General features: G+C 38.8%; 1 protein-coding gene across 1 annotated transcript in view; it reads right to left on the bottom strand.

The window, feature by feature from the left end:
* RORB (RAR related orphan receptor B) overlaps window positions 1-23,026 on the bottom strand; it is a 39,334-nt gene that overhangs the window by 5,636 nt on the left and 10,672 nt on the right. The window contains exons 3-6 of the mRNA XM_067568531.1: window positions 6,206-6,327; window positions 4,872-5,004; window positions 1,838-1,945; window positions 414-524 (exon numbers count right to left, since the gene is read on the bottom strand). Coding sequence (XP_067424632.1) covers window positions 414-524; window positions 1,838-1,945; window positions 4,872-5,004; window positions 6,206-6,327 — 474 coding nt within the window. The remainder of the gene's footprint in view (window positions 1-413; window positions 525-1,837; window positions 1,946-4,871; window positions 5,005-6,205; window positions 6,328-23,026) is intronic.

Genomic DNA, 23,026 nt, shown 5'->3' with positions numbered 1-23,026 from the left:
TGCCTATCACACACAATCTGGCTTCCTATCTCTTTCTGCTGTTCCTATTTTTCTTCCTTTGCTTTATGACAAGTGAATGGCTCAGATCCAGCAAATTATTTTTCTGTAATTTAGTCCAGGTTCTGAACAGCTGGCCAGAATTTTTTGGGTAATGGACAAGTCATAAATATGTCTACCTGTGGTCCTTTAGGCTAGTGTAGCCATATTTTGTTTTGAGCCTATTTCCAGTAGGTTAACTGCTGTTGATATAATGTACTAAAGAAAACTTTGGCATAGATGAGAATAATCCTGACAATTCTTCAATTACTTAATGTGCCAGTTTGGGTAAGAACAACAGCTGTTTATGCAGGAAAAAAATATGAACAAGGATGCCGTGAAAAAGAGGATTAATCAAAATACTTGGAGATAACTACCTGGTGATATCAGAACAGCAGACGAAAACAAGGCAATCTCTTCTTCAGTCAGCTGTAAGGAACATAAATTCTTTGCAAAGTCAAATGCTTCATTCACCAGATCATCAGAACCTACAGACCACAGAGGACAAAGTCAATGATAGACATTTATCAGCTCTTTAACCTGCTTTGAAAAAGCTGCTTGTTTGATGTCAAGTAAAAGAGTGTGTGTGTGTGTGCGAGAGAGAGAGAAAGTGAGTGAGCAAGTGCTTTGGTTGGGTGAATGCTTTCATTGACTACTGAATTTTCAGTCACATGGAAAGCTGGGCTCTTTAAAAAGTAGCATTTGCAGCTGTATATCACTAAAACTTTAAATGAATCCCAGTAAAAAGTGTGAAAAAGTGTTTGTCTCTGAAAGTTTCAAAAAATGTCTCATGTAATGTCATGCACAGATGTTAACCAAGAATGTTTTTTCTCTTTATGAAAGAAAATCTTTTTTTGAAACTAAAATAACATCTACAGAAGGAGTCTGCCTACTACAGAATTGTCATCTCCTACAACATCACAGATAACAATATCAGATAACAATATAAGATATCCTTCTTAGATGTTTGGAGAAAAACATGCTTTGACACAAAGAAAATCAGCTAAAGATATATGGAACATTTATATGGTTTATATGTAAGCAATGAGCTAAATATATACTAATTACTAACAATACTGAAAACATCACAGACTTTGGTTCTGATTGCCAAATGATTAACAGTTGATTACTTGCACAACCAGAACACTTATGTCATTTATAAGGTGACACTACAGGTAAGGTAGCAGTCATCATGCATGTTACAGTTAGTGTTGAGGGATGAAACAGTTACTCTACCAAATGAATCAGAATGTACCCGAGCTGCACCTGAATCTTTCTCAAGGTTCAGAGTATTCTGGATAACTCCTTGGTGCCCCCTCATGGCCTTCATGGGATCTATCTACCTCTGCCATGGGGCCAAAATAGAGTTCACCCACTTACCCTTTCTGCAACATTTATCTTTCTTGCACACAGGCTTCAATTTTGAAACCATTATTTTGGCTGCTACACCCCAGTGCAAAAGTCAAGCACAAACAAGGTTGGCGTCACTATAGACCATATTTCTGCAATCTTCATTCATATTTTACTCAGTCCTTATGTAGCACAGTGCCAGAGTGTGTCTTGCAAACCTCTCATAGCAGCTTTTCAACTAAAGGAAAACAGCCCACTACAGCTAGCAGCTAATGGAGTTACTTTGTTAGGTGAAGTGGCAGTTCCCTGTTCTGCAATGCTAAAGGAAAAGCAGTCAAAGGCTGCTAATGACTTTGTGTTGGAAGGGTGGTTACATTTAGAAAGGTAAATCTCTCACTCACTCTAGAATGTGACTCACTGTAATGATTGAAATAAAAAAAGGCAAACCCACCCAAAGCTTTGAACATTTGCATTCCTCCATACTTTCCTTCAAACAGAACAGTGTTGTTGAGTGGGTTGAAGGCACGGCACATTCTCACCAAAACCACTTCCAAGCAGCCTGTTGGACAAGGAAAGGGGATGAAAATGACACACAGTTCATTACTGGATTGTTTTAAGGCACTTTGGAAAGCAGAATGCATTACATTTCAGAAAAGTTTCTTAGCAAAATACCAATGAATAGAAACAACCTTAGGCACAAATGGTGGGATTTGGGGGCCTGATCTATTTGGGGGCCTGATCTGGTAGACATGCTCAGTGCATGATTAAACTCACATAAAACAGCAGGAGGAGGATGTTTTGCCCCCACCTTATAACCTTTATCCTGGGGTGACAATACTCCCCCACGACATTGGAGAACCCAGTTCAATTTTCCCCTCTATCTAATGTGGGGCAGGGATTTGAACTTGCATCTCCTAGGAAAAATACCCTACTAGAAGGCTATGGGATATTGTGGAACAGGCATCTCTCAATGTCTCTTGTGGAAGTTGTTCCACTTTGTTCCACAGGCTACGTTCCTGCTTCACCAGTTAATATTTAATTATTTGTAAGCAGCTTCAATTGGCAAGATTGAGAGAGCCCTACCCTACAATATACCATAACCCAGTGTCTGAAGCACACCCTTATAACGTAGAAGACTCCTGTTAAAATCCCTTCTTTATATCAGGCAGAAGTGAAGTTGAATCCAGGGCTTCCGATCCCAGGTGAATACTCTAAGCACTGGGCTAAAAGTTGTAATGGAGGTTTCTTCCACCACCGCTAGCTAGCCCTTCACAAGTGTCTGAGGAGAAATCCATTCTGGGGTTTTGTTTTGTTTGACCTGAAATAGAATTTTTTGATACATTGACATTTTTCACAATTTTTGGATTTGGTTTGACCCAAATCAATTTTTCTTCGATTTTTTTTCAGAAATGTCAGTGAAGTGAAAAATCTATTATTTGCCCAGCTCTACCTAAAAGTTAGGTGCTGCAATACTGAGAGCTGCAGCACCTAAGGCCCCCCCCCCCCTTGTGAATCGCACCCAAACAACAGAACACAACCTGCACATTTGATGACCCTTGGTGCTGGCTGAGTTGGTATTCACAAGATAGCAGGGTCTCCTCTGTGGCTGTGGAGTCTGAGTAGGAGACAACTCCCCATCCGATCTCTGCCTCTGGCACTCACCAGAAAGGGAAGCAATTCACAATCCAATCCCACTTCCCTGCAGTTTAGGGCCCCACTCTTGCCAGGAGCCGTGCAAATTACCAGGCCATTCCTAATTTCAGTAGTAGAGCTGGTCAAACACTTTTTGATTAAAAGGTTTCTTTAAAGGGTTTCATTATTATTATTATTATTATTATTTTTACAATGAAAGCTTTTGAAAAAGCATCCCCAAATTTTTCTTTTAAAAGAAAACGTTTAGGAAAACACCCCCCAGTTTTTTTCTGAAATTTTGCCTTTTAGAAATTATAGGGTTTTCCACACTTTCTGACAGTTTTCCAATGTTTGCCAGTTTGAAAATTGTAACAAAGTGTTTTCTGAGACTTTTTGCTTTAATTTGCTTTTAAAGTGGAACTTCTAGTTTTAAATGTAAAACATGTTTCCCCCCTCACTCTTGCATACTGTTTTCATGCTGGTTTCAGTTGGGAAACAGTAAGAAAGTATGAAATGTAGGACTTTCCTACTGTTTCCCAAATGGAAAAAGAGGAGAAACAGTTAGAGGATGTGGAATGTGACGAGAAAAATAAACTTTATCACACAGAAACCAGAATTTCCTCACAGGAAAAATTCAAGAGAGGATTTTTTACAGGAAACTGTTTGCGGGAAAAATCCCAGAATTCTGGTTAGCTCTGCTCATTATTAACAACATGAAGTGGAGTAAAATCTTATCAGTCTATACACTCTGCAGCTAACCAGAGTTCTCCTACAATACATTTTATGTCCAAATGTCACCAAATCTTTTTTGAAGTGCTACTGTTTCTTTTGCTTTACCAGCAAAATGAATAAGGATGTTTAATGCAGAAGCTGGAATGTTAATAATGATACTACTAATTATTCTCATGCTGAGACCTTTCTTTTCCAGGGGATCTTCTATATCCCTGTTGAAGCTCTATGGGTCCCCTTATTTTTCAGCAGTTTGCACCTGCCTCCAACATCTTGATCCCATATTGCAACCACATTCTTCTGAGCGGTGACTGGATAACACTGCCTCTTTCAGAATTGCCTGAGAGTTCTCTACTGAATGACACAAGGCTCTTCTCTAGCTCAAAACACCTGTCTCATGCAGCATCCCAGTCTCTGTCAGATCCAGGGACCAGGATAGTACAGGGTAATGCAGTTAATAACCAGTAGCGGCTTGTTTGATAATATCATTTTGTCCTATTGAGTGAAATGGAGTTATTGCAAGGTCACAATTCCTAACAACCAGATGTCATCAGAGGGCATCATAAAACGATTATTCTAAAAGAAGGGCAGGGATTGCTGTGTGACACAACAGAAAAATTACCGCCTACCTCATCCCAATACACACACACACACACACACACAGATAATGGTGTTGATGCATGCTGTCACAATCCAACCATGCTCAATCCAGTATTAATTGTTGCCAGCAGAGATTTCTCCTGCTGAGTACAGACATAAGCATATAGGTATTGCAATAGCCTCATTAAAATGGTTACAGTTCACCACAGAGGCAGGGCCCAGTTGGCATGGATTTGTTTCACCAAAATTGAGTGATGGTTTTAGGGGCAACAGTTTGGTGATTCAACCAGCTCAATTGAGTAATTCCTTACACTGCGTGTCAAATTGGGGATTGTGACTTTTGCAATTAACAGTAAGTTTTTCTGCAAATGAAAAACACAGTTGACTTTAGAGGGAATGGAATCTGAAGACATGAATATTATTAATGCAGAAAATTATGTAGCATTTAAGTGTGTGGGGATGGAAGGTTCTGATGGGGAGAAGTAGGATTATTTGGAGAGAAAATGACTTACAAAACCACTCACCTGATTTAAGGAGTAGAATTTGATCATTTTGACAGAGCTCCATGAAACCTGTTATCCGCTTTGCAAACTCCACAACGTACTGAATAGCATGAGTGATCTGGATGGCACACTGCTGCCATAAAGCTTCTCTTGTCTTCCAGAGGAAATATGGAATAAAAAGTAAAGCAGTAAGCAAATAGATTGTTTAGAGACTAAACAACACAATGTTGCGTCATACAAAGTGTGTCATTTAGATTTTATAATAGGCAGAGCTGGTAGCACCACTTACAATCAAGGTTGCCTGTCTTTTCTCATGAGGAGGCGCTATTTTCAGTTGCTTTTAACTTTGCCAAATTTTAATGGCTTGGGCTGAAATTTTCCATATTGGGTGTCTGCCTCTGGCTGAAGATTTTTTTTGGAAAACTTTTAGCCAAATCATGTCAGCCTTTTACGAGAACAAAGCTAGTGAAAAATACATTGTTGTGCTCATGTTAAAAATTTCGGGTGACTTTTTTTTGAACAGCTCTAGTGCCCCCACGCTTTGGAGGAAGGACTTGAAATTTGGTAGTTTTGATCTTAATCTCCCTGTGCCTCAGTTCCTCATCTATAAAATGGGGATAATACCCCCTCATTTTACAGGGGTGATGTGAAAATAAATTCATTCATATATGTGAAACACTCTGACATTATAGTGATGTGCACCATAGAAAAGTTCATGAAGAAATTAACAGTTCTGTTTTCAGAGCAGGGTTTGACCAGTGTACAGTAAACAAAGTGTGGGGCTGCACATTGAACAATGAGGAGAAAACAAAATAGCTGCTTATTAAGTGAGCACCATCATTTCTGTGCACTGGATTTGTCAAGGTTCTGTGGAATAAAAGTATTTACAGTGTTAAATTCTGCATTATCTACTGTCTACAGGTGTTGGAGATTTACTTTCCTTTCATTAAAAATATTCATTTTTCCACATGAAAATGGGGACAGTTTTAACAGTTTTCATGAATATATTAAACAAAGCTATCTTCTGTTTTGAAAACTCTATCAACATATGGAGTCCAATCCTGTTCACACCTACAGTAACAAATAATTAATATGGGAAGCTGATTTTATCACTATTTCCTTCGCCCTGACATTATGCTACTAGCAAACCACTAATAAGCTGTTATTTCTTTTTTAAAATATCATTCTCGCATCTTCAGTTGCCAAGTTCTAATATCAAATTGCTATTTCCCACCCCAAGAGTGTAAACCTTAACTGGGCATTGATCAACAAGCCCTTTCTAAAGATACTGCACTGAATCACTATACATCTCAAGGAGAAGGGGAAGCAAGAGAAGGAGTGTTAGGGTATTGTACCTTGCTCTGGTATACTTTTATTTCTTCATATGTATGGGTCTGCCATGCTAGCTGGTGTAGTTCGTCCATTGTATATTGACACGTCTCCAAATGGGACTTAATAATATTCTGTGCAATTCGATCTAAGAAAGGGGGGGAAAGCAGAAAGTCACAATGAACAGTAATTTGCAATAGCAAGATTTTGAAGACAAACGTTGGGGGGATGATCGGTAGACAACAATACAATATAATTTATGGCACGGGAGACTGGAAAATGTTACATTTATCAATGTGAAATGTTTTTGTATTTAGCTAGTTATTGTTAATGCTGCACAAATGTTTGTTATTAAATCCAAAGCCACTGGACATTTACTTGGTTGTGGCTTACAAAATTAAAAAAAGCCAGCATATGTGTGAAACTGTACAGACCCACAAACCTTTTGCTGAAACTGGAAATGAAAGCTTTATCTGCATCTGGATAGGCACACATTTTTAGAAACTAAAGGTGGTATTTTCAAATGGATTTTGAAATGGAGCAGAGGAGCAAAACCTCAGATACAAATGACAATGTATTCTTCAGAAAGAGACTGTACATTCAAGTTGCTGTAGCCAGACTTGGACATAGGAGGGATGAGGGACCAGGAACAGCATAGCTTCCTCATCATTGTCTATGTCACTCTCAATCTCTCCTGTTGAAACCATTCCAATATGTATAAATAATTAAATATTCATTGGGCCAGAGCGAGCGAGCGAGAGAATGACTCTGTAACCTGGTGGTTAGGGCACTCACCTGTGAGGGAGAACACCTGGATGCCAGTCCCTGCTCCAGTGAATAATTAATTATTTATACAAAGTGGAACAGCTTCACCCGGAGAAATTAAGAGAGACCCCCCACCTCAATGGTTTGGTGGTTAGGGCAAGCCTGTGGAAGGGAGAAATTTTGGGTTCAAGTCCCCTCTCTGAAGCAGGGATTTGAACCTGGATCTCCCGCATCCCAGGTGAGCATCCTAACCACTGGGTGATAGATATAAAGGGGATAGGGAGTAGTAATACCACCACCACTTTGTGAATGGTGCCTATCTCCCCTTGTGGTTCTAACCCCAAAATAAAAATATTTTGTTTTGACTTTGTAGACTTTGTGTAAGGTTTATGCAATATTATTGCCCAGAAGGGAGAGGTAGAACCTTTGCCCCAGGATGGCAGGCTGCCATATTTTGTCACACTAATAACCTGCTGCATATGTGATCATGTTGAGGGAAAGGGATGAAAAAGAGAAGCCTGGGAAGGGAGTAGAGAAGATGCAGGAAATTAAGAGGACTAGAGCAGAGAAGTCAGGGACTTGGGTGTAAAATCTTCATACAGACTAATGGTGGTTCTCAATGCAGCAATCTCGTGCACATATTATGAGTGGAAGGGAAACCACTTAAATCTGTCATGGCAAAAACAGTGGTTTTACTAGCATGGAGTGATTTGGGTGCCTAACAGCCGTTGACTGACTTAAAGCAGACTGCTAGCGCTGGCTTGTTCAGGTAGAGACAGGTCCCATTTATAGTTTTAGAAGGAAACCATGTGAAAATTGACTTGTTATCATGGTTTTACTCAGAAATTAGAGAAAGCCTAGCAGTCTCATTTTAAATATTTCAGGTTAATTCAATCTCCAAACTCAAATGATAACCGAGTGGAAAAAATTCTCTTCTTATTTATGTGTGTAATTCAGTTGTAAATCCAGAGTTACTTCACTGACTTTAGTTGAGTTACTGTGGATTTACACTGGTTCAAAGCAGAATTTGGCACAAGAACCTTTCTCACTTCCCAAGATATGACAAGCCATTGCATAGTCCTTTGGTGCTGCTGTACAACCAATATATTAGAAAAAATTTCCCACATACTCACTGAGCAGGATCAACAATGAATTAATTTAATATAAATCATACTTAAAAATAAACCAGACACTCATTACTTACTCATGGCTATAATATGTTTATAACACTTACTAATCATTTTAAAACTATTTCTAAACCACTTATAAATGGAGAGTGAATAACCAGTTTGACCCTTATATATAATATAAAAATGTGTGTCTATATATGTATAATAATTATAAATAGAATGTGTGTGTAAATACACAAACATGCACAATTAACATAATAAACAGAATGCTAAAAGATTCCTACATGCCACATGGAAAAAATAGCTCCATAAATAAGGAGGCCAAGTTCTGTCCAACAGCTGGGCAGTATTCAGTATAAGATGGGGAAGAATTAGACCCAAATTTCTGTTTTTATGTTAGAATGATGTTAACTCAGCAGAAGCAAAACTATGAAAATAGACTTTTATTAAATATGCATCCCAAAATCTCCAGGCCATTTTTGAGGATTGAAAATTATTTGCTAAAGGTGTGGTAAGCGCTAAAGATTTTACTGTCTCTTCCCTTCTCTTAAGGGAAGCAGAGAAGGTTGATATTTTAAAAAAAGAGTTATTCAAGGAAAACAATTTTGTAAATACCAAATCTGTTTTTATCCCCAGAAAATGAGCTATTTTTACTTAGAGATTAAAACCAAAATTGGAATAATAAAAACACAAATAAAAAACATTGTTCATACATAATCTCAAAGCACAACCACTTCAAATATTCTTTAGATTATGGTTAAAAAGAATCCCAAATGGAATTATCACTAAAAACTAGCAGGCTTCCATTTAAGCCTTATTTAACTCACCCAATTATATCTGTATTGCTGTACATACAGTCCAGGCCAAAAGGTCAACCACTGAATTTAGACTCCAGCAATATCTGGTTGTAATAGGGGTGAATAAAGGAGGAAGTTTCAGCCTGAACTCTGGACTTTCTTAAATCCTATGTTCAGTCCTTGATGTTATTAAGACATAGCATTGTATACATTAATATTAAGGTAATGAGAATGAAGTATATGATGTTTGCTGGAAACATATTGAACCATAGCAAACCCAACTGCAGAAATTAAGTTCAAGCATTAAGGCGTGTTTACATATGTCGCTGAGGGGCATTTAACCAGATGGAACAGAAGTGCAGTCATATGAACTTTTAAGTCTTGTATCAAAATATCTAACAATGGAAATATAATTTTAACTTGCATTGCATTTTCCCAGATAAGCTGAAAACCATGTTTTAGCTCCATGCTCCAGCTGGATATTCCTTTCTTTTCTATTGACTCCAGGTCCTTGCTTGCAGTTTTCATTGCTTCTTCCTACCTCATCCCCCCTCCCCACCTTTCCTTATATGAAGCAAGAATTATCCATACTCTTGATATAAAGAAAATAAAAGTCCATATTACTGCATAGCCTATACAGGAGGTAGCTTATTGTTTTTCAGTCAGAATGGGGCACATTGAAGGTTAACAATGTTAAAATAATATACACATGCTTTAGCATTACTTGCCTTAAAGTACACTTGATTGTGACAGCTAGGTTATGGTACTCACTCACATCACCACTGTTTTATTCTTGTACTTCCTTTTTATATATTTATTTCAGGATGAGCTGGTTCAGCTGCAGTTCATATGCTCTTCAATATTTTGTGGGGCTGGCATCTAAGTTAAGTGTCTATACAGCTGTACGCACAACTGTTTCCCATATACTTATTGTTTCTTGAGCTGATGTTAAATCCCATCTAGGTGTATGAGGGCCTCAGGGCTAGTACCAGCAGAAGTAGCAGCAGCTCAATCCAAAGATGAACCAGGTGCAAAGATAGACCTGAAATTCTTGTGCTGCAGGCCAGCTAAGTCTGACTGTATTATGGAAAGGATACACATGGTCTCTAGGGAAAGGAGCCTGACAGCAAATTCTGTTGGCTGATTAGAAAGATGCATAAGCATCAGAGGAGACTGCTTGCCTGCTTTCAGAGTCAGCAGTCATGAAAAAGGAATAGGGATTTGTGATAAAATGGCAAACATTGGGCTGAAGAGCCTTGCACAAGCCATTGACAAGAGAGAGAAGAAAAGTAAAAGTAAAAGTGAAAGTGCGGGCTTTCTGAGGGAGGAGCAACATAAGATATTTCAGGCAAAAAAGAGCAACAGGTGCAGAACATTTTCTTGGCTCCACATTGTAAGGGCATTCCATCTTTCTGTGACAAAATTATCTTTTTTTTATTAGATTTGCTTAATTAGATTGCACCATCTTCTTGGTGAGAGAATCCTCAGTCAAGTTTATTGAAGTATATACTGAACACAAAGTATCTATCCCCAGCAGTATATACTCAAGATAATTAAGTGACATACTCAATGCAACCTTCTCAGAAGTGATGTTCAGATATTATCATGCACCTCAAACAACAATGAATTTCACTGAAAGCTTTGGAATGCAAGAAGAATGGACTCTAATTCTTTTTTTATATAGGTACAAAGAAAGGAGCTATGGGAAAATAATACAAACTTCTTTACAAGTATATGCAATCATAGTAAATTAGAAAGAGGGGAGCCATCTTGATGTGCAGTGGGGTGGGATTGTGGCCCTGACCACAACCCACATGGACATACCCTACTGAGACCTCTAATGCTAGCTGGCTCCCTGTACTTTGTGCTCCCAAGGCCAGAAGACAAAATCTAGCTGCCACTGTAGGAGAAAGACTCCTCATGCTCTCTTACACCGGCAAACCTGCACTGCAGTGGCTATAACTAGACAGTAAAATTTCCCAATGAAACATCATGATACCCAGTTTTGCACAAACGGGAATTTACAATTCACTTGTCTGTAGTCCTTGGAGGAGCTCCCCGGTTCCTGCCACAGGTTGCTGGCAGGAAGCAACCTTCCATGGCCCCTTACCCATATCAAGCTCATAGTGTCCGTCTGTCCCAAATAAGGAGGGGGGAAGAGAGAAAGAAGTCTTGTCTACAGTAAAAAAATAAGTCGACATATTTATGTTGACTTTCAGACACTGGTGGCTTATGTCCACACTGCTCTCTTTGGGTCCTCACCAGGATCACTTCCACTGACCTAAGGGGCAGTGTGGGGGGAGCTGAGAGACCCATCTCTTGGCTCCCAAGCATCCTGTGGGCTGTCCTCTCCCCACCCCCACTCCTGGTCCTAGCCGGAAGTCGGGGCAGCCATGAGGGGACTTCTCCTCGCGTGCTGCCCAGTCCCGACTCTGCCTTTTTTCGACAAAACACTCCAGTGTGGACCAGGCCTAGAAGTCCCTAGCAGCCTCTCCGCTCTTTTTCTGTGTCCAGTTTTACCTTTTTAAGCTCCTCTTCTCCAGGTGGATCATGTTCTGCAGGTGCTGCTTAAGTGCATGAATGCTCATTAGCCTGTCTACCAGAACTCACCACAGTTCTATTGGCCTATTTTCTCAAGACATTTCAAGTTTTTGCTAAAACCAACCAGTTTAAGTCATCTCCTTGCTAAAATACACACAGAGTAACAGTATGACCAAGAGAGCTATTTAGGCAATGAAAACATCTTAAAGAATTCTGAACTTGCTGGTACAAAACTGTTTCTTTGAATTTTAGAAGTACATACCAGTAGAAGTATTGGTTTCCCCCAGAACAGATACTAGTGGGAAGATGAACAAGGGCTTGACTACAAAACCTCAAATACCTTCTACAAAAAAACCTTCTACAAAACCTCAAATACAAATGGAAGAAAGGAGAAGAAGTGACAGTTTTCCTATAACAGACATACAAGCAACTGTCTAACCAGGAAATCAGTTCACCTGAGAATTGACAACAGCTGAAACAAAACAAGAGTCATTATCCCTATCTCAGAGCCATGCTCATATATTGATGAAACAGACTCTCAAAGATACTGGAGAAACCATCAAGATTTATTTGACGTACTTGTGATATCCTAGACAACTGCTGATGCAGGAGAAAAAGTTGAAAGCTCAGTTCTTCAACAATCAGAAACAGAAAGAAGAGAATTTGTATTTTGGCAAGCTAGTTTGAGCAGAGCTAGCGTGTGTCTGTCTACTTGTGCTGGGAAGCAGGTGCCCAGATGCAGTGTAGACACACCCTTAGTAACTGTGTCTTGAGGAAACTGGCAGATTCATAAGGACTGAAATAAATTACAACTAACTAAGAAGTATTTCATATTCTATTGATATTTTAATTATTGTGGCTGCCCAGTACCCCAAACTCATAGGGTGGTAGTAGTATGCCAGGGATACCATGATTAGGAGGAAAGTACTGGAGGTATTTCAGCAGCTAGGCCTTGTACGTACTAGTTCTGGTGGGTCCCAATAAGCACTCAGACATATGGCTAATGGAAAGGGCATTTTACCAGAGCTGGCAGATCGAAATAATCTTCTTTCCCCACTGCTGTGGCTATGTAAACCCCACTGGTTCCACTTTCATCCATGCAAAGTTCTAACTTTCCATCATTCCTTTTAAGACTCTGCCTCGGTATCATTGGTCATCCCCCATCACTCCCCACCAGTAATCTGCTCATTCTTCTCACCTTCTTGCTCCCTCTCTCACTCGCATCTGGTGCCTTTTGTCATGCTCATTCCCTTGCTTGGAAGGACATCCCAATTCTTGTTTGCTTTCCTCTTCAAAATCCACATTCCTTCCACCATTGACCTCCTACATTATCTAGTCTTCTGCCTCTGCACTACCCGACCTACTGGAGATGTCAGATTTGCTTTCTGTATAACAGGATTATATTTTTTGAATTTGTTTTGTTGCCCCCATCAACTTCCTTCCTTTCTCTGTTATCTTCATGTTTTATGAGTCTCTATTTTTGACCATAAGGAGCCTGTCTATTTAAATATATCTCTGGAAAGTGTTATACAAAGCTATAATACTACAAATGTGTTTAATTTAAAATAAAATATAATACTATATAACAATAAATCAATAGAAACAACAACAATAAACCCTAAGTGGCTCTGGTAAGAGCACATCTGGATTATTTCTCATCACCTTATCACCAGAAAAATAGTGACAAACTAAATAATAGTGACAGTTCAGAGAATGGCAGCTGCATTTCTGATAGAAAAGGACTCTTTAATATAGAAGACAAAGGTGTAACAAGATCTAATGTCTGGAAGCTGAAAAAGTTCAGACTAGAAATGGATTTCAATATAGAATATGAAGTTCAATATTCAATAGGGAGGGTTTAACCACTGTAACAATGTATCAAGGGATGTGATGGATTCTCCATCACCTGAAATCTCTAAGGGTACGCCTACACTGATGGCGGCAAAGTCGCCGCCATCAGATTGACCTATTTTGATCGATTGAGTGGCCAGTGAAGACCCACTCAGTCGATCCAGAAGTCGACACTGATAAACCAACCCCTCAAGTGGTGCAGTGCAGTAAAGATGCTACGCAGAAGGGAAACATAGCAGTTGACGGGAGTTACGCAAGCTACTCTGCATAGCTTACGTAACTCCCGTCGACTGCCACCAAATCGCCAGGTAAGCGTAGACCAGAACTAAATCGAGATAAGATCTAGCTAGGGGCTTGCTGCAGCAATCCCTTGGTGAAATTCTGTGGTCTGGACAGGAGGACTGGCTAGATGATCTTAATAGTGCCTTCTGGCATTACCATTTATGAAACAACAGTTGCGTGGAAGAAGAGATTTACATCTGATGAAAGTATAAAAGATTAAAATATTCTAACTTGATTATGTGATGATCAGGGAGAGTGGGGACATAGTAAATATCTACAGCATATGACCCCAATCCTGCAAATTGCTCATCATGGGCAGACCATTCCATTTATTTCAGTGAGCCTCTGTGCAGGTACAATAATCCTCCCATGCAAAATTACAGGATTAAGGTTTATAGTTGAATGATATAAACCCCAAATTTTGATGGAGTTTGTTTCGTATTGAAGAGGGGATCAAACTGGCAATAATAGAATTAAATTAAGATAAATAAAATTAAGGCTGATTGTTAGGAAAGAAAACTGGACAATGAAGCCAACCAGAATATGGAATGGTCTTCCAAAGGAAACAATGGGGGAGCTACAATTTGGGACATTAGGGACAGTTGTGTCCTGGGAAAGGGCTGGACTAAATGACTTAATAGGTCTTTACATTCAGTCAAGGTTTCTTTAGATTGTTGGCAGGAAAAAAAGGAAACCAGCATTTTTTGTAAGGTTGGCCTAATTTACACTGAAAAAATGCTCTGCAGAGAAAGTGCCAATGAATGGTTTACAACTTTGATGTTCTAAAACTGGGACTATAGCTTACAGCTTCCAAAATAGCAAGTGACCTTTTCTATTTCGGATTTCAGTAGCACAGCTGGCTCTTTATTTTTTTCCAACCAAGTTTCCTTATTTTAGGTTTCAGTAGACATCTCAGCAAAAAGGCATTCTCCAAAGGTTACCACATCTCAGACATACATTGTGCTGGTGAATTAAGAAGCTATCTACATCCATGACATGGACAGAAAGCTGAAAATTCCAGGCCGGGTTCCCATATGATGTAAATCAGCATAACTTGGAGCTGCAGAGATTTACAGTAGCTGAGGATTTAGCCCTCCATGTTTAATATTAAAACAAAAAGCTCTCAAACTGCTGTGCTGGTGGTTCATAAGGAGAAAAGTTAGACTTCGGGCCGAATGCAGACCTGGTGTAAGTGGGTGCATTTTCATTTACTTGAATGAAGCTTGCACCAGCAGTGCATTTGGCCTGCTAAGTATAAGCTATACATAGAATTAAGTAGAGTATGCTTCCCACACGTTCTCGAGTTTGTTCATTTGTTTCTCTTTTCTCATGAGAGAGTCTAGTTTTCTCAGCATCCCTTTCTTTTGCAGTGGGAGCTGAAGAACTTTGAAGTGCGCCTCCTAAAATAGTGATAATCATCCTCAATTAAAATGAGTAATGAATTTTTAATTTGCCACTTACCCTTAGGATCCAGTTGAGTAGCTAAGAGCTCATCTCAGCTTATGCCCTAAGTTGAGCTCTTTTGGGGATCCACTTTGAAATAATGCTGCAATAACACTGCAGCTTTGTTTGATAGCTGTTGTAAGTGTTTGTATCAGGTTTTTAAAATGTCACAGCCTCTGAGGCCAAAAATAACTGATAGTATGGCCAGGATATTGCTAGGCTATTGGTCCCGTTGCGATGCTTTTGAGTCCTAATTCTAGGTTTTGTGTAAAAATAAAATATTTTGCATTCTGTTAAATATGGTCTCTGTTCTCCAGGTTTCATTTCATTTTGCTTACTTTGTGGAATTTTTAGGCAGTTATAGAGTGCAGAACAAGGTAAATGGAGGTCTCATGACTGTGGACCAAGTGAAGTGTATGTCCTTAATATATCTAACAGAGCTGGTTGAAAAATCTCAAATTTCAAAATTTGTTGAGGGAAAAAAAAATAAAAGGAGAGGGAGACTAATTTTTCCTTAATATGTTTTTTTAAAAATCTCATTTTCAACCAGTGGTAACATTTGCCAAATGATAATGCAAACAACAACAAAAATTAGACTGGCAATAGGCACAAACTTTAATTTAATTTATATAAAAGCCTAGCAACAGGATTTGAAAAATTCAAATCCAGAACCTAAAAATGCTTGGATCTTAAGTTTAGTTCAGGAATAATCCGTTCCCTGGTCTGAAATGCTTGAATGTCTAGAGCCAAGGAACAAATAATACAGAAGCATGTGTGTGTGAATTTCCTGTGGCTTCTCCCACACCTTCCCTTCAAATAAATCACTATATTGTTTGCATCTCAACAATGTGACATTCAAATACTGAAACTACACTACATTTGAATAAAGTCCTGATCCTGCAAAGGGTTGAACCTCATACTCCCATGCAGAGTTCAATGAACTACATAAGAGTTTAAGGATATCTTTGCTGGAATGGAGACCATTTAGCTAAAGGTGGATTTTCTGCTGATTAGAAATAGGTTAGCTGGCAGTAGAAGCACATACCACAGCAACTAATTAGTTAAAAGACTACAGGACATGTACTCTATAAACAACATTTTATTATTACAGATATATTTGAGATGAACTGCTTTGTGAATCTTTCCAGCATGGTGTCACAGCTCACAGAAAGACATCTTTATACAGTCCTGGAGCATTAAAAATCAATCTATACTGCAATAAGGGGGTGTCTATCATTATTATTGTTATGATTAGAACAAGAAATAAATGTTCAGTTGAATTCACCTTGAAGGACAGGAAATTCCTGAGGGACAGGTGGCATTTTAAGGCAGAGTGTAATCAGAAAATTTGTGGCTCACAATGATATTTAATAGTTCAGAAGAGAATCAACCACACACAAGTAAGTACATTAAAAGAGATGGGACTTTTCATTTGCTTAAAGTTAGGCATGTGCTTTGGTACCTTGCTAAAATGAGGCCAGACATTTCACAAAATCTAAGAAGAAATATTTTGTTTTTTGTTTTTCGTGTTTTTTTGACAATATTCTAAAAATAATTCAAAACTTCTCCCACAGTATTGGATACTAACACAGGCCAACATTGTGCTAGTATATAGGAACCAAAAAGTGAAACTGACTAGAAACAAAACAGGCCAGTTTGAATGATTTCACTGCAAACAGCAAACAAGCTACATAAATGGTGAGACAGTGCTGTGTGTTGCCTTGTTGTAAGAGTCCCAATCTATATAGGGCTTTTGGAAGACCCTTGTGAAAGACTATTTCACTATTAAGACATTTTTCTTGTTATCCTGCCTCAATTGTCCATTGTCTTAATTTCATCTCATTATGACCATATATATCCCCGTCTTCCACCATAAATAATGTTTCCCCCCTCTCATACACTTGTCATTCCTCTATTCTTTTCTCACGTGTAACTCTCTAGCCACGTAATCATTTTTGTTGCTGTTCCTGAACTCTCTCCAATTTGTCAATAGCTTCCTAGTGAAATAAAACAGATGTTTAAAATTAACGGGACCCAGTCATTCCTTCCAATGCAAAACATGGGTTTTGAATGGAGGTGGGAACAGCAGCACAAACAATACAAAAAAAGCAGTACATCATTCTCAATTGTGAAATAGTGGTTAGTGACAAGTGATGTGATTTTCCAGCACATCTACTGCACAGGAAGCATAGTGCTTGAAAATGGAGATGTGGTTTTTGGGAAAAGAACCAGTGATGCATATTCCCCAAGCAAATATTCTAGAAAATGTACAACAGATGTATAAAGTAAAGCTGCTCCAAGCACCTATAAGCTACACCTGCTCACCTGGGCTTTAGTGTGACTATGGTTAAAGGGAGATCCACAAAGAACATATGTCAGAGTTTAGGGGCAATGCTAATTAGTGTGAGAGAACAAAGTACTATTAACTTAATATACAAGGTAACAATACACAGAGCAGGAAGGGGATCAGCCAGAGACAACATAAACAAGCCTTAAGAACAGGGGAGGATAAATGCCGGAGAACAAAAACTGCTCAGATAGTAGAGCAGGCATCCAAAAAGGAAAGAAGGTACAGAACAGAACAATACAACTCCAGCACACACTTACTCTGGTAGATATCATATAATTTCTGTGAGGCATGGGCATCACTATTGTGATTGGCATAGTGTCCTTCCAACACCTGCTCTGCTGACACCTATCTGGATTTCTATCATTCATGTCTGTGGTGTTCATCTATGGGCTCTAACTTTTACTTTGCAGCTGCTCTATTTCCCATTTCCCAGCCCCACTTGTTCTTGCAACTTCTGTGACCCATTCCCTCCAGAACGTCCTCATTATGGGCCGAGTGTGATGGTACCAGTTGCCAGATTAAACTACTTGTTACTGCTATGCTGCTCCTTGCCACATGTTTGTGTATGAACTAAATGGCCATCCCTCTGATATTTAATGGGCATGGTGTATCTCATTATTCATTACTCAGTGCTGGCTGTCTTTTAAAATTCTTTGTCATGTGCCAACAGTGTTCAGGGCACCGTACAGAACAAAGAAAGCCAGGAGCTCTTCCCTGAGAAAAATATAATCTTTCATCATGATATTTCATGGGAAACTTATATTTACATGATGCTTCATTTATTCTGCACATCTATATATAGAGAAGTTAGTTTTCTAGACACGTTTTTGTGTACTCAATGGGATGAACTAGTTTTTAATCAGTTTACAATATAAGGAGTTATTCCCATTTTTTTGTTTGGAAAGGTAGGGAATTTAGACAATGTCCCTTTCAGAAAATTGGTTGACAAGTGGGTCAAAATGGTCAGAAAAATGTCAGAAAAATGTCCTGATTTTTTCCATAAAAAAATTCAATAAAAAAATATCACTGAAATTACGAATGTCAAAATGTTTCATCCACCTCTATTTATTTGTATTACAGTTACAAATTTGAAGTATAACTCTCTGGGTCATGCACTTGGGGTCTAATAATAAGAATTCTGGTTACAAACTGGGGATTAATCAGTTGGACGTGACAGAGGTGGACAGTGACCTGGGTACGTGGTTCACTCACAGGATGACTCTGAGCCACCAATGTGAGGTGGGTGTAAAAAGGCCAGTGCAACCCTAGAATGTACTAGTTGAGGCATTTCTAGTGAAGATAGAGAAGTATTAATGCCACTGGTAAGACCTTGCTTGGAATACTGTGTACAGTGCTGGTCACTCATATTCAAGAAAGATGATTTTAAACTGGAACAGGTACAGAAAAGAGCTACTAGAATGATCAGGGGAATGGAGGGCCAATCTTATGAGACGAGACTGGAAGAGCTTGGTTTGTTTTGCTTTGTTTAGCAAAAAGAAGGTTGAGAGGGGATATATTTGCTCTCTCTAAGTACATGATGGGGGTAAATACCAGGGAATGAAGAGCTATTTAGGCTAAAGGACAATGTTTTCACAAGAATAAATGGATACAAACTGTCCACAAACAAATTCATGCTGGAAATTAGAGAAGGATCTAACCATCAGAGGTTCTGGAGTAGCCTCACCAGAGGAGTTATGGTGACAAACAACTTAATTAGTTTTGAGAGAGAACTGGACAAATTCATGAATGCAATCGTATGACAGGGTTGGTTCTGATGGTGGGGTGCAGGGCTCAAGAGTCCTGGTCCTCACTTCCAGTTTATGTCCTATGGTCCAGCTGGCTACTGACAGGGGCCAGGAAGGGATTCTGGGAGTTATTGTTTTTCTAATCTCCTTCCTCTGAAGCGTCAGGGATGGCTATTGCTGGAGATGGGACAGTGGATGGGGTAGGCCAGGGCTCTGAAGTGGCAACGAGCATTCTCTATTTCAGGTACTTGGTTGGCTGGTTCTTGCTCACAGGGCTCAGGGTCTAACTGATCACCATATGTGTGGACAGGAAAGAATTTCCCCCAAGGTCAGCAGTGACCTTCGGTGGTCTTGCCTTCTTTTGCACTGTGTGGATGTGGGTCACTTGCCAGTATTATCTGGGCTGATCTCACTTAATCATTTCCCTGCCATTGCAAGGACCTCAAACACTGGTACAGCTTGGTCCCTCCTGTTCTTTTGCATAATCGTCTAATCTTCTGTGGGTTGTAATACTTTGGTCTTATTTTAGTTGTTGGATTTGGTGTGCTGGTGTTGCTGGTGTCCTGTGATATACAGGAGGTCAGACTAGATGTTCTAGTGGACCCATCTGGCCTTAAACTCTATGACTCTTACAGCAGTCCCCCAAGCCCTCAATTAGAACATTGTCCTGGATGCTGTACACACTTATTTCCAAAGGAAAACTGCCTTCCCACCCATCCTTCCAAAATGATACACCATAAACAAAAAGTAAATAAACTTCAAATCACCATGGGCAGAACTCTGTTTAAAATCCAACTTTGCACACTCATCGCCACAAGAAACATAAGGGGCAATATTTAAAAGGCTTTGACTCTAGCGTAAATTGATCAAACTCTAATTAGGAACACTGCCAAGGGCCATCATTTGTAACATTATAGTGACTTCATTAGCTGGCCTACATCTGATGTGTGATTGACTTAATTCTAAGAGAAGTTGAATCTCTTTCAGAGATCTACCAAAGCAGTTAACACTTGCAGGAAGATCTGGTCTGAGGCGCTCTTTTAGGGTTTCTACTACATTTTCAAACAGTGAAACTAAATAATTTCAGATTAATTGCTTAATTACATAAATATATACTGGACTTCTGCAATTTAAAAAACATGTTTCACCATGCTTATTCAACTGCAATGATCTGTGTGTGTGTGGGCAAGAGAGAGACAGAGTGAGTGAGAAAGACGAGAGAGATGAGGCTTGTTAGAATATGGGCCTGATCCCAAGACCATTGATATCAGTGGGAGCTCCTGGGTGCTCAGCAATTTAAAAATTAGGTCAGTTACTTAGGTGCTTACATATGGGCCTACGCAACTAACTTGAAGCTCTCATTTGTGAAAATCTTGTTTATTTTCAAAGACCGCATCATGAGTAATAGCTAGACTGAGTTGCCTCAAAAGTCATTACAGTTCAGTAAGCAATTAAATATGCATTGATTAAACTGAAACAACATATTAAGCTATTTATGTACACTTCACTCATTTTAAACTGTCATATTAAACAAACTCTAATAAGGCCACTGTGTAAATCTATAATTAGGGTTAAAATTAACTGAAAACAACCTATGAAACATGACAACTTGTCTGAATGAGAAACAACATATGGTAAAACTAGCAAACATTTCAATTTAAAAAAAATGGTCCTCTGCATTTCTGCATACTTGTACAGTATTTTTGAGGCCAGCTCAAACATTTATTTCTAAAAGATAAGCCCAGAGCAGCTAAAAAATCAGGCTTTCCAATGAAAAGAAAAAAACCTCTTCAGTTCAGTATCAGCTCAGCTAGAATGATGAAGGTGTTTCAGTTTTGCTACTGTTTTTCTGTCCCTTTGTCTAATATAGTTGAAACAGTTTCTGACTGAGGAAAGCTGTCAAATTAATTTTAAATTTTGCCACACACCTCTCTCTCTTTGTGCATTTAAGAGTGAGAATATGAGAATAGGAGAGAGAGAGAATTAACAAAATAGTTACAATGATCTTTACAAAATCATAGAACTGATTTTGGGCATAGAACTGAAATATTAATTTATTTTGACTATCACCATTAAATAGGTAATGATGGTATGGAATAGTGCCTGAAGAGTGTCTGTGTGGAATAAACATGCTGGAGTAGTTTAATTAGTCACTAGATGGCAACGTTGCTCCATTGAAATATAGCTGTAAGGCATATACTGTAGCTGTACACAAGGGGGTTTTAAAACAGGAATTGAGAAATATGTAAGAGAGATCTTAAAATATGGACTAGGAAAGAGAGAGAGAGGTAAAGAGAGACCATCACACAAGGCTCATAGGACTACAGTTATAAATGCACTTGTTTGTTCTGGATTATCATATATGTGTGTTGCAATGGCAAGAAAATCCTGTAGAGTAAGTGGGATTTTGACATAGTATTTGGTAGTATAGTACCTTTGAAATGTTTGAAATATTAGGAAGAAAATTTTAAATTTTAAATATAATTTTAGGAATGTACAGTATGAGTCTGTCAGTCTCCAGTGTCCCTTCAAGTAACATTTGACTGAAAAGATAATCTTAAATAAGATGCCTGCTGAAATCCAACTCAGCACAGAGGACAAATCCTGGAGAGACCGAAGCAGGAGTTAGAGAAAACTAAATTCATATTCTTGAAGAAGTATTTTTCTCAACAGTCAGAAATGAAACATACTCCATGGTGTTGCAGGAAAGTTTAGTGCTATCATAGGTACCTGAGGCAAAACACACAGCTTCAGTTCAAAGTGCTGCTGAATCCCAATGGGATATCAGCACTTGGGGTAGACCCAGATTCCATTAAAGTCAATGGGAGCTTTTCCACTGAGGTGAAAGAGAGTTGGCTGGGCCCTTAAAATGCATCAGTGAAGGAATCAAAAGCTTTTAAAAATTAATCTCTGATGTAAAAATGAGTAACTATGCTAAATTCCTGGTTTTGAGTGTGCTTTAATAAAAATAATAATTAAACTTTCCTGTATACAGTGCTGTTTAGCCAAGGACTGTCAACATTTTTATACCCCAAACTGAATCATGGCTGAAACCTTCAAGGTACTGAAGTTCCCTAGGGTCTACCTGAACCCTTAATTGGAAGTTATTGTGCCCTACTTTGGTTTTCTTTTCTGTTAAACACCGGTCTAGGGTTTTTAACTTTAAATGTAACAGCTTATTTTTGCCATGTTGCAGAACTTGCTTTGCTTTCAGTTTCTGGTTGAAGGCAGGGTCAGAGCCAGCACTACATTTTGCAGGGGCCTGTGTGAAATAAGACATGCACTCCTCCTACACAGCGCACTAAAGAGTGGCTGCAGGTATTAAATAAAGCACATTATTTCACTCACTGTGGTGCAGGCTGAGAGAGTAATATCAGGCCAGATGATGTCAACATTATTCACTATTTCATTATTGCTTATTGTAGTAGAAACTTTTAGATACACAAGTCTAGTGGGTGCAGCTTAAGTAGATTATGACCACTTCCCTTCCTCTGTTAAGAGCTATGCACAACAACCTTTTTTTATTGGCCCTATAAAAAATCCGGAAACTAAGCTATGCAATCTGGAATGTCATCTACACTATCTATTAACTATTTGCACAATATAGATGTAGGCACTCCTGTAACACTCTACAGTTGTATCCCTGAATGGGCTTACTTTCCCCGTAATAGGGTATTATAATAAGATGTTCTTTTCTGTGATCTTTGTGGATTCTACAGGAATTAAGGGGATCAAAATAATATTAAATGACTATCAGCTTTTTCATTCATCTTCCATAACACCCAGTTGTCTTGTATTGGACCCCAATCTTGTCAAGGGATCCATCAATGTATGTGTGGTATTAGGAACTGTACTTTTAAATAGTTTAGTATCCCAGACAGGAAGTTTGGAAGAGGGACACTGGAGAAGCACATGTTCTGTTATGAGGAGGCAGTTGGAACTG

This window comes from Emydura macquarii, unplaced genomic scaffold (assembly GCF_026122565.2).
Source record: "Emydura macquarii macquarii isolate MOO-44397 ecotype Brisbane River unplaced genomic scaffold, CSIRO-AGI_Emac_v2 contig_2897, whole genome shotgun sequence".
NCBI lineage: Eukaryota > Metazoa > Chordata > Testudines > Chelidae > Emydura > Emydura macquarii.
The sequence above is the reverse complement of the archived record's forward strand: the minus strand, read 5'-3'. Positions and strand labels throughout refer to the sequence as shown.